This window comes from Ostrinia furnacalis, unplaced genomic scaffold (genome assembly GCF_004193835.3).
Source record: "Ostrinia furnacalis isolate ACB-3 unplaced genomic scaffold, ASM419383v2 OfSCF0183, whole genome shotgun sequence".
Taxonomy (NCBI): Eukaryota; Metazoa; Arthropoda; class Insecta; order Lepidoptera; family Crambidae; genus Ostrinia; species Ostrinia furnacalis.
Window position 1 is genome coordinate 306,270 of NW_021130422.1, and position 13,327 is coordinate 319,596.

General features: G+C 34.8%; 1 protein-coding gene across 1 annotated transcript in view; it reads right to left on the reverse strand.

The window, feature by feature from the left end:
• Window positions 1-59: 59 nt before the first annotated feature.
• The window catches only part of LOC114353757 (uncharacterized), a 61,063-nt gene continuing 47,795 nt past the window's right edge, over window positions 60-13,327 (reverse strand). The window contains exon 5 of the mRNA XM_028305862.1: window positions 60-138. Coding sequence (XP_028161663.1) covers window positions 60-138 — 79 coding nt within the window. The remainder of the gene's footprint in view (window positions 139-13,327) is intronic.

Consider the following 13,327-nt stretch of genomic DNA (forward strand, 5'->3'; position numbering starts at 1 on the left):
AATGTACTAACTTACCTTACCTAAACCCGTGTGAAAGAGTTCGTGCTCATCAAACAATCTTAGAGGATCTTAGAGGAGGGCAGATACTGCACTACGCACTGGTAATTTGCTAGAATCTCGCCTAATCTTTGGTCTTCCCTGTATATAGGGCATATTAGGTTATGGGTCATGTAGGATTATCTACTACGCACAAAACATTAGTTAAATCGGTACTACTGGTTGGAAATCTTTTCTGATGAAAAATTATCATATAAATTATTATAAAATATTACTCTTACTAATCTNCCAAAAGTGGTAAATGGGTTAACGTGCGGGGGCTGCAAAATCATGTTGTGACGTCACGCGCGAATATTGGAAATTTTTGAAAATTTTAAAAAGTCCGTAAACTTCTCGAGGCTCTATCTTCGGTAATACTGGATGGATTGAGGTGAAATAAAAACTAGTGTAATGTGTGTGATCTAAACTTTAAATTAAATCAATATTTAACTTAATATTACAACTTATGCGTGTTGTCCATTCTATTTTTATGTACTTTCCCAGACTAAGATAAGCTTAACTCTAAATTTAGCATTACCAATGTTATTGAACTTTAGGCTAAGTTTAATGGCAGTAATTTATTTCAACTGTACTGTACGAAGAGAAGCATTATTATAATAATGCGACTCCATGACATATTTCTATGTACCTAAGTAATCATTGTATCTATAACATTGAAGTAAATTCTTGGAGAAGGCCTTTGTCCAGCGGTGGATTTTTAGCTGAAACGAACGAACGAACTAACATAATAAGTATTTCAACAATTTACGAAAGATGTTCATTGTTCAGTGACAACGACAATAAAACATAAAGGAAAGAAATATCAATGTAGGTATGATCATGTCTCCCACATGAAGTATATTGACATCCACTGAACATGTCCAAGTGAACGTAAACACCCATAAAAGCGAGACTGTTTACTATTATGTGTCATCCAGGTTTACTCGAGCTACCTGCAGTGTGGGTTGTGCCTTATTAGATGCCATGATGATGTCAATCTAGACTGACCGGGGTCGAGTCGATTGTACATAGGGATTACCGACTACCAAATAGGATTAGAATCCAGAAAAATCCATCTATCCATCTGGGCGATAAGACCGCCTAGTTGCACCTTGTGTGTTCCTTTTCTTTTTGTTATGTTATTTGTTTGGTGTGCAATAAAGTGTATTTATTATTATTCCTTTATTTATATTTTTGTCTTAATTTTAAATATATTTTTTACAATGTAAATTACAAAAGAAAAAGTTATAAAAATACATTAAAAAAAAACACTTAAAACTAGTTTATCCGCCGGCAGTGGAGCAAGACCCAAGCTACCGGTGATCAGGGTCATAGGCTGAGGAACCTCCGGACAATGCGTGCCGTGCTGAGGATCACCGCCTTTTGCATCTGACCCTTGAGCCAACCATCCAGCGAGAGCTTCTTTATTTATTATTTTTTTTACTTTACAGAATACCTCTAAAAGTCGTGAAGTCGAGAGCTTAGCCTCATTTTCTGAAGACTAAAAAAACAAAATATCGGATATTAATAAACGAATGATTGATAGACCCAGGCTTTAACATAATATCCTTTGTACGTAACGTAAACATCGCGCATGTCATATGATTAATTTCTTTTTTAACGGGCCGAATAAAGGTAAATAATATGCAGATCAATTCGTCAATAATGTCCCAAGAATTATCGTGTATCAATCATTATTATCTTTCTGGTTTTTATAAAAATAGGTTGATTACACCGTTTGGGCTAACCTTTTTATCAAATCTGATTTAAAAAAATACACAAGTCGAGAGCACCCTAGCTAACCCATGGAGTTCCTATACATTTTCCGGTCGAGTACCCAAGTTTATTTTAGGTCGCCCTTGACTCAGGCACACCGCGCGACATTTCCTAGAAGTAAACACCATAATATAGTGGCCGAGTACAACATAATAAAGAACATACCTAGCCCCCGTTGCCGCATGGTTAATAATTCCTTCGACCCGATGGTATTACCTATTGATCGAAGAAAAAATGTGTTCGCATGATCGGGGAAGTGCAATGTCTGTGACAGGTGATTTATTGGCAAGTGATATTAGTTTTGTACAGCTGTCAATCGCCTTATTCACAAACATTACTATGAGGTCTCACAGTGCGCGTGAATGCACAGGGTGATACATGTACCAATCACAGAGTTCTATTCAACGCTGTGCGTTCAATTTGCTGCTTTATTTAAACAAGTATTGTTTGTGAATACGGGCGAATGTATCAACTTCGAAGACTACGCAACAATTTATTAAACAAAGACAAAGTAATGTTTATTGGCTATTTCTTGGCAGAAATAAGGCTGTAGAGATAATTATATTTCTTCTAACAATAAACTAAAAAGACGGCCTTTTCGTTATCAAGATCGATATCGTAATTTTGATGAAGGTTCTCTTCATACTTAATTAAATAAGTTAGGTGTTAGAACAATTAGGCTTACAAGAGGTATTTGGTATTACGTTCAAATGCCGATCATAACTTATTGCTTACGAATAGTTTCCAATAACTAATCGCAATTATTTCTCTTGTTAATATTCTGATCAGGTTCCTAATTATTGGAAATACATAAAAGAAAGTTCTGCGAATGGGTAAATACACTTTAGTGAAGTTATTTAAACGACGTTTTGACTTTTACTTTTAGACCAGATGCTAGAGGCTCGGGATAATTGATTGATAGTGAGTCCTTACGTCAACGTAATTTGTTTTATTTAATTTTTTTGTTATACTTACCGCCAAACTATTTTTTCTGCATAACCCAAAGGTAAACTAGATGAGAATGCCTTATGGCGTTAAGTTCGCCTAATGTTAATATTTTTGGCATTGAAGTATAAATAAATAAATAAAATAAATAGTTAGCAAACGTAACTTACTACTACTTAACCTACATTAAATAAAAGTCCAAATTTTGGACCCAAATGAATTTGGGACATAGTTTTCCTTCTGACCTCTAGTTAATGTTTATAGCTAACTATCTAAATAGTTCTACAGAGGTCAAACGATTTTTATACATTTTATAACAAAAATTAGCTCTCTCTTTCGTATTATCCGAAACAGCCTTTGAGGATTTGATATAAATAAATCAAAATCTCCTCTTCGAATTTTCTTCGAAATACCGGTATTTTCTTTCATAACATGACAAATGGTTCCCCTGTTGCCTTGACTCTGAGCCCTTTGACTGTGGAATAAAGTAAGCTGCGCGCCTAGGGCCCGTAAGCTCCAAACGTTTAAGCAATAAATACCAATATCAGTTGATATTTATCAACTACAAACAAGTAAATACCAACATTAATCGCACTGATAAATCAAATAACAAAAGCTAATCAACCTCTTAATTTATTATCATGCTTTAGAGCAATAAGACTAAGGCCGAGTTGTACCACCTAAATTTAACGGTAACTATAACGATAACCGGTGCTTTTTGTATGGAGCTTGGCAGATTTTTGTTAAAGTTAAAGTAAGATGGTGCAGGTGCAGAATAGCTCTAACTTTTACCCATTTGTCTTCGCCGTAAGACTAAGCGACCTATTTTTTCAGCACAAATACCTATGATATTTTTCTATGCGATACTTATCGACATTTTAAAATATAGCAAATATTTTACAGCGTGATTTAAATATTTAATAATAATAATGAACATTGAACAACTGAATTTAAAGCACAATCCTCGACGACTCATTTTGTAAAGCTTTTCAAATATTTATACGTTTGTGACGTCCCTAGCCTCAATGAGGACAACTCATAAAAGCTAATGAGCCTCATATGACTTATACGAGTACATCAACAAGAATAACAACCAAGAAACCATAAACTTTGAAATAGCTTCAACACTAAAAATATTGCAAGTCTGAGACTGGCTCGTCTTTTATAATACTTGCTGTTTAATACATAAGAAACGCTACATAATACAAAGGATCATAACTAAGGGCAAATGTTGAAAAGAAAGTTAACCCAGTTTCTATTATGCTGGCGAAGGTACAAATGGGATTAAGCACCCTTTGCAATTTTAAATTGAGAACAAAGCTTTGAAAATGCGGATAAACGAAAAAGGTGCAATGTGGTGAAGAATGATGGAAATATATCTGAAGTTGTGTGTTCACAAAACAGCAGAATATCTGTTTTCAGTATTTCCCCTTGCCTGACTTCCCATTAAAAGACGTATCTAGTTTCTATTGCTCAGAGAAAGGTCACGCAACAAAACAGTCTCAATGGGAACAGTAAAGTGGAGTTCCAGCTACCTTAGTGAGTCTATTACGAGCATAGCGAGGTTCTAGTAATCTAGTTGCAGGCGAAATGGGCATCTATGTGCAAAGCTTTTAGTCACATAACCGTAAATCATCTACACTAATATTATAAAGAGGAAAACTTTGTTTGTTTGGTTGTAATGAATAGGCTCAAAAACTACTGGACCGCTTTTAAAAGTTCTTTCACCATTCGAAAGCTACATTAGCCACGAGTAACATAGGCTAAATTTTATTTTGGAAAAAATAGGGTTCCGTAAAATATGTACATAATGTAGTCCACGCGCGCGAAGCCGCGGGCGGAAAGCTAGTAGTTAATAAATCGGGTGTGATACAAGCCAAGAGCTTCCTCGTTGTGGATAAAAAAAATCATACGATTTCAGTAAGATCTGTGCGGTTACAAAGCTGAAACAAAGGGAGAATATTCGAGAGCATTTACGAGTAAATAATATCTAACGTCACCGAATTCCTTTGTGATTTCCTGTACCCAAGCAGGCATAATTAGGTATGATCATTTTCAACTCATCGTGACAAAACCTAAAAGCTTGTAACTGTAACACAATAAAAAGCACAACGTACACGTATTAAATATCTAAAAGGTTTATTCAGATACATTTTTTCACCTGTCATCTAATTTGGAAGTCGATACTTAGTTATGAACTCTTCCTATGTACCTCTTTAGTTAGTACAGGTTCAATAACAGCTTAACTACCCTCCACTCTGCTTCCACTGGTTGAATTTTATTGGCCATCAAGTAGCAAATGCTGTCCACACAGGAGTTGCAGTGTAGAATAGAGAAAAAGTTCAGTTAGAATTTTTAAATACATAGCCCGACGGATTAACTAGCTGAACTTATGGCCATGAAGCCACGACCCGAAAACGCAGCTTAAGTAGCAGGAAAATACCCAACCTCATAAAGTGGACGTCTTTCTTTGAGTCTTTTTATGCCACTCTTATCAATCATAAGCATTTTAAATCAGTTTTTGTGAACCAGATCTGACACGTGCGGTAATAGAACTTGGAGACTATGCAAATATGTCTTGGAGCTTACCCATATGAAATTGGATGTTTATAACTTCGCTGCGTGCGTTGAGATCAACAAACAAAAAATAGGAAAAGCAAATATGAGTCGTCACTTTTAAAATTTATACCAACTTAATATATTATACTTAAGGTTACGAATTGTTACTGTTCTTTGTAAATTCAAACAAAATCAACTATTTATACCATATATGTATTTATACTAACACCCTTATCACCGGCACTTAGGACCAAACTTCGTATTGTCTCACTAATTTCTTACGAAACAGTGCTAACTAAACTTAGATAAGTATACCTACATACATACGTGTATTTCGGGTGTGCCCCAAAATAGAACGGCTTGTCCCGCCCCACTTTCCGAACATTCTTTCTAACAAACAATGGCAGAAGGCATTGTGGTCTATTCTGCCGTATTGTGAACTAATACCCGTATTAATTGGCCTATACGCACCGAATTTACCTTTAGCAGATTCAATTAAGAGTGATTATGGGTTTTGTGTAATGTTATTGTAATATAGATACACAATTGAATAACGGTACATACATACGAAAATATTAAAAAAGTACATACAGAACCGGAATATAGTTTTGATTTTCACATGTGCACATCAAATTCAAATCCAATATTCCCTCGTCAATATTGGAGCTGCAGGTTGTGTTTTAAAAATAACAATTCATTTACTTCACAGACCCAGCACCTATTGTTTACAGAAGATTTTGATGGAGTTTTATATTTGAAAATTATGTAAATGTAAAGAGGCCTGCAAACATAATTACGAAGAGCGTTCAATCACATTCGCCGGCATTCACAAACATTTCGGCGGGTAATGAATACGTATTTTAGTTGAAGGTAAAAATATCCAGCACAGGTGCGATATATGCTAAATATGCGATAAACATTCAACGTAACATATTAATTGAAGGAAGCAAGTTTGCCACATAATTTATTTCAATTTATTAATTGACCGAGTACCGACGATTAATATTGAAAGAAACAAAACGCTATCTTTTGTTTTACGCAAAAATCAGAATATTTCTCTTGTATCATGAAAATATTATTTCAGCTACGAAATTCATAGAGACGTTACTAACTGAACCATGAATAACGATATCCTCTATTGACTCTATATTAAATCATACGGATTTCATGTTAGGAAGCAAACTAGTTTTATTACAATGCTATTGTAATTTTTTGCGTAGGAATTTCATTTTCATTTTATGAAAATATTTACTTAGTACCTAACTAAGGATAATATTGGCGTTTCCAGTCACAGTTCACTTAGAAACGATGGGGTCGGCGACTTCTCGAGTGAAGTTGAGACTGTTTCTTGGCAAGCTCAACGCTTGGCACTTTGGAATGTCGATGGTCAAAATTGCAAGCACAGCGATTAAAGTCCCTTGGCCAATACAAATGTCTTATTATCATAAGCAGAAGACTATAGTGGCTAGAGCTAGACTTATAGGCTTCATTCAACATACGTATTTGTATAATTTGACAAATGACGAAGATTATGCTCTCTTTTACGAGTACTTCCCAAAGTACTAAGCAGGCGCATTTTGGCACCAATTTGGAGATAGAATAAAAAGAGTTTTATTTGTTTTGTCTGTAAAACTGTGAGCACATTATTTTTAGTTAACGGCAAGACTGAACTCAATTTATTCGGACACGTGCGAGACCAAACACCGCCTCTTTCTGATAATTCTAATTCCGTAGTTGATGTGTTTCTGCATTTGTACCTGTGCTAAATGACTGGAACTCAAACAGAAAGTGTCATTCCAATAATGGAACAACAGCGGAACACATCCTAACTTCATGCAATGTCATTTGAGAATGGTACGAATAACACAAAACTAGTTAGCAGTTAATAGTAGGTACCATTCAAACCTCACCCGATTGCACCAAGTAAGGGTACACTGTTGCATTTTTATATAGGTACTTTATGCTTTTTTCTTCATAATGTGGTTATTATTTTTAATTTGATTTTAAAATAAAACACACAAAATGGTTATGAAACGGAGTACAGCAGAAAATATAACGATGTTTGAAGAAACTTTGTATGGATAATTTTTGTATTAATATTCCATTTTCTTCATTAAACTTTGAATTTTTGACTCATTTCAATATCTAACTACTACGTGTGATATATCATTGGAAAGAAGAGAAGCTAGAAATGTGTTTAAGATCATTGGCAATCCATTATCACATTTATTTATTTTTTAAATCGAATTCTAAGTTGAATTTTTTATCGTGGTTTGTACTTTTGTTGAACTTTGGCGGCTCGTAACTAGTTAACCAATAATTATCTGGATCTGAAATTTATTTTATTTGACTAAAGACATATTCGATAATAATATCAAATAAAAAATACAGTGGAAAATATGCGAAAAAAACATTGAAGCAGTTTTTATGACAAATTTTGGAAAAAATTAAATAAAAACAAAAATATCGATTAAAAAAAAAGTAGCTCTCACTTAGGGTCAAATGGGCGCAACTTGTATTCTTAAAATGACCTTACCTATACACCCAAGAAGTTTGTCTAACCTTCCGCCAAAAACCCTGTATATTTAGATCTTTAAAATGCCGAGTTAATTTGTTGGAAAATAATAAAGGCAGATACAATTTATTAAAATATAGTGAAAACTGTTACTGTGCGATGGTATTCCCTTATAAAGAAACTGAAATCAAAGGGCCTACAGGTAATGGTTATTGAAACATGAAATGAATACTTCAAATAAGAGGCCTTACTTTAGTTTACAATTTTGAAGGACTCGAATAACAACTGTAATTAATAACGAACTAAAATTAATAGAGAAATACCTGCTCCATAAAATTAATTTGCCTAAAAAGAAGTAATATTGTTCAACTACTTGAAAGTTACGTAAAATATAACAGTGTGCCTACCATGAGTTTACGTTAGGTGAGCTCGCTAGCGAATACGTCAAAAAATTATTATGAAGATTTTATTTCTTGAAAGTAGCCGCTAGGGGCGCTGCACAATATGCCATACATTTAAATGTCATTTTTTTACGCAGTCGTTAGCGAGCACACCTAACGTAAACTCATGGTAGGCACACTGAACATAAGACCATAACCGTACCTTCGAGGAGAAGTTTAACTTACTCGTATATTCAATCGTAAACTTACAATAACTTTACTCAATACACGTAATCAAAACTTTAATGTTGGAAAAAATTTGAAACCTAGTCTTAATCAATATGCCTGCAAGCATGTTTAACAAACACAGTATATACAATATTCATCAGAAATTGAAGATGATATTTTTCGTAGCTGAATAACGAAAATAATAATCCTAAACAAACGTTGCCGTTTTCATTGACAGGATATTAAAGTTTCGCTGTTGAAACTACGCACATAGTGATAATACTATTTGTATTTGTTTACTGTTCACTAGTCAGGACTGAGCAATAAATTTATTTTCAAAACGTTCAATCTGCCGATATCGTTTCATTCACCATAATTGGGTTTGTTCTCCCTTCTAAATTGAAAGGAGGGAACAATTTGGAAACAGAATGAGAGCGTTAGGGGAAATTCATACTGAACGGTGTCAGCGAAACAACACGGTCTAATCTTCGATCCGATCGACCCTAACTGTGTGTAGAAGATTTCTTTCACGAAACATAATGGGATCTTTATACTTATGTACCTCAGGTGCCCTCACAACCTTGCCTTCGAACCTCCGATACACAGATAACATATCCAAACCAAATCTGAATACCAAATGTATCGCTCCATTTGTTAAGTTAAGATTGCTTTGCAACTGAAAGAATATTTGCATTATAACTCGAGGACTGAGTTTCAATGTGTTTTTACAACCGTTGTAAGTAATACATTTATATTACATACCACTATATGACTTATATAAAGAGAGTTAATAAGTTTTTCTCATCGAAAACATCGGCTCTTATCGACAAACTTTTCCGTCAACTATTCGAAGTTCTGTTGAAGTCCGCGCGCTGTAATGCATTTTATTTCATCTATCTGCTGGGAAAAGTCTCTGGGTATTTCATTTATTCCGTGCTATAAGTTTGTTGTAACACAACGTTTTAGATGACTTTGCCAAAGAAAATTATTTACAAAAAACATACATACCTACTAAAATAATGAGGAGTTCGCTGACAAGAGAGTTAGGAGGCCTATGCTTTGATCTTGCGATTACTAATTAGAAACGCTTATAGCGACTGCTTACAAAGTCTACCACCCAAGTAGTGGACCTTAATTATTGATACAAAGAAATTAAAATTGTGCATTTCACGGTTCTAGTTCTAACGTGCCTAATCCACGCGCACTTAAATGCGACCATAGAAAGAGGAAAGTTACTTTTCAAACTGTCACTAAGATGTTATCAATACTTAAAGACTGCTTTATTAATAAAAGTAGGTTTCTACCAACATCAGTGATTCAATAAGGCCATAATATAAGGATAATGCTTAACGTAGGTTCAGACATTCCAAATTAGTATTCTATGTGAGTAACCAATCTCTTTAGACAAATATTCACTGAGGCCGCAAATACTGGCAATACATAAATCCGAAGTGTATAATCGGATTTTCTGGAATACAATGGTTCTGACGTTTTGATTATGGCACATCACGAACATTGCATTAATTATAACAATTGTTTTGTTACTAAAGTCGTTGAAGGGACTCAAGGACTATTGTATAACTTTAAATATTTAGTTAAACGAATGTTTATACAGTCGAACATATAACCTCCTCCTTTTTTGAAGTCGGTTAAAAAGGAGAATTGGGGTTTCCTGCAATCAATCATTTAACTGTCAATAGCAAGCTTCGCGGATATTCCATATTTTTAATTCTAGTGAAATACTCATACTCGTACATACATGGATACAGTATACAAATTAATGTGGGTCTTGACCCAAATTTAAATAATTCCTGGTAAACGGGTTTTAAGCGGAAGCTGTGAGTCACTAAAAAGATAATATACTTTCAGGGGAATGGTGTTAAAAAGGAGTTTTTACAACTAAAAGCGCATTTTCCTCCAAAAAATTCATAAAGGTTTGGGTAAAGATGATGGTGTTTTTTTTCTTTAATGACTATTCATGAAAACAGTAATTAACGTTAGTATCTCTCCATACTAATTTATCTTAGAGATCTCCTGTGACTTTGGATGAGCATTAAAACAAATAATATTGTCAAAGACGTCATGACCTAACTACACCATAGTATAAAACAAAGTCGCTTTCCGCTGTCTGTCTCCCAATGTATGCTTATAATTATCTTTAAAACTACGTAACGGATAGAGTGATTCAAAAGGAAGGTTTTTAGTAAGTATAATACATTGTAACTGTGCGAAGCAGGGGCGGGTCGCTAGTCAGTTATATTCATCTTTTAAGACACTGTAATTAATGTAAGTAGATCACTTGCCATTGAATAAATTACGCCACTCCCATAGTCTTAAATACAAAAGTCGTTAGCACTTACTTAATGACCTTTGTGTGGAATGCTAAGTCCCTGGAAAGTTGTATCCCGGAAGAAATACGTAAAACCAAACCAATATTAATGGCCCAACCTTTCCTTGTGATAAGAAAAGGTTATAATGTTGTGGTAGTTAGTGTGTTGGTAGTTTTGATAAGGATGGATCGGGAAGAGTATTTAGTTAACTACATAACCATAACCTACACCGGTCTTAATCTTTAGTTTAACATACGAGTACATCTCGTTTCCTTGCTTTGTGAGTGAATTAGTTTGAGTGCTCCACAAAGTTTATCTTTTGATGTAGGTTGATCTGCCACCTGCAATCTGCATCCCATAATTCACCGAAAGGGTGTTGGTTGTAACTTCGAACAAAACTCGACCTTCCTGTGGCTCATAAATTATTTATTTTCAAAGCAGTTTTACTCTCCCTTGGAACTCCCTTGATCGATGTTTACCTGCTGGTTTTCGTTTATTTCTTCTTGTGTCATTGAGATAACATTGCTTAGGTTAAATCATAGTCTCTACACAATTGCTCTTTTTAAAGTCAAGCTGTAGATTATATGTATATAGATAGGAGTTGCAGCGGTGGGAATGAGAGGTGGAAATAGTCCCGTAAATGCGCTTAAATGATGAAACGACATCTAACTAGAAGCGACCACATCAATTTTATGCTCCTTTTACGTTACTAAAAAGATTTTTTATACACAACGAGGAAGCTCTTGGCCTGAATCTCACCTGATGGTAAGTGATGATCAGGCTGAAGATGGAAGCGATATATAGCTATTATAGTCAAGTTCCCACTGCACCTTTTGTGTGGTCAGGATTTACTGCTTGACCACCTCTAAACCTGATAAATTAATGTTGAGTTAGTCCCAAAGGAAAGTGAAACTGTCATTGAATCCGCAACTAAACTTATCAGATGAAAATTTGGAAACTTTGAACCGACCTCCCTCTAGAGCAAAGCGACTGACAGGTGACAAATAAAGGTATTATACCCTTTTATAAAAGGGACACATTAACCCCCATTTTGAACGTGCCCTTATTACGCAAGCTATTAACTAATATTTGTGGCAGAAACATTAACTACTGTACCTTTTGTGCTACTCGTAGTTAATTATCCTACCACTATCAATTGAACCTGACAGTAGGGCGCCGAACGCTTCAAAAGAAATCTATTACGCTCCTCAGTTTCCCCGAAATTGTAGTGACGTCATAATTGTAACAGCACTTCAACGCTGGGTTTACTGGTAAGTAGCTGAGTCGAACTTTCTGGTAACTTTATTCATTACCTGGCGATTCAAATGCCTTCCAGCTTAACACTTTAGTGTGGATAATCTTAATATCAAGCTATTGTCTTGAGCGAGAGGGCTTTCTCCGGCGTCGATTTACGCTGATAACAGTTGATAACGCTGTCGCGGCACGTACCGGTATAAATTTAAACCCTCCATTCCAGCATTTTCCATCATCATAATGGCGATAGAAGCGGAATTATGCTTACGTTCACAATGCGATCTCACAATTTCAGAAATTAGACTGCTTTCACTACGGATTTTTGAATTAACATAACAATAGAAATATTGAATACATTGATTACTCGGTTCTCTGTTAAGAATAGGTTTCTAATATAATAGGTACCTTTTATTAAAGCTCCTTAGGTTTTCCATGTTAAGTATTCAGTTTAAAGTTAGGTAATGTACCTACTCTGTTTCTAAGTGAAATGGAATGTGCTAAGTATTACATTAAAAAAGTTGTAGAGGTAAAAAGTACTCCTACATTTTGCGGAAATAAAAGTACATTAAAAATATTCGTAAACATGTACACCTTTAAAGTGAGGTCGTCAGCGTCGTCTTCTTAATTAATTACTTAAACATAGTTTAACCCGCTAACTCTGTAAATTGCTGTCACAAGTAATTTCACGGGCCTCCAGTGGCGTGCAATTCTATTAATCGCTCTACTATTTTCCCCGAAAACATTTGTCGTACCTGCACGAATACGACACAAAAACACGACAACAAAAAATAGAGTCCAGCACTGTAATTTTATTTACATTGTAATCTGACACTCAACAGACTTTTATTTTTCAGAATAAAAGTATTTTTTAGTATTCGTGCTGACAATCTACGCTTGTATCTACGTTTGACCGTTTCCAATGTAAAACAACAAAGGACACTAAACAATAGGCGGTAAAGCACGCTATGGATAAACCAACGCCGTGGATTAATATTCTATCGCCACTTCTAAATTGTCTTGCAAAGCCGCGCCACGTGCAACATAAATACGTTTAACTCTGCTACAGAAATGATACAAATAAACATTATTCAGCAACTTGTTGTTTATTCTTGATTTTTGTTCGTCGCTTCCTATTTCCTGGCTACATTTATTTATTGGTTATCTTTTTCAGTCAAAAGATAAAACTTATTAGGTATTATTCATTGCTATACTTATTGTTTTAAAGTTAACCTATATTTTAGGTAGGTACTTACATAAAACTTTCAAGCAAATTATCTCTGTTAGGGAACATACTACGTACGCTA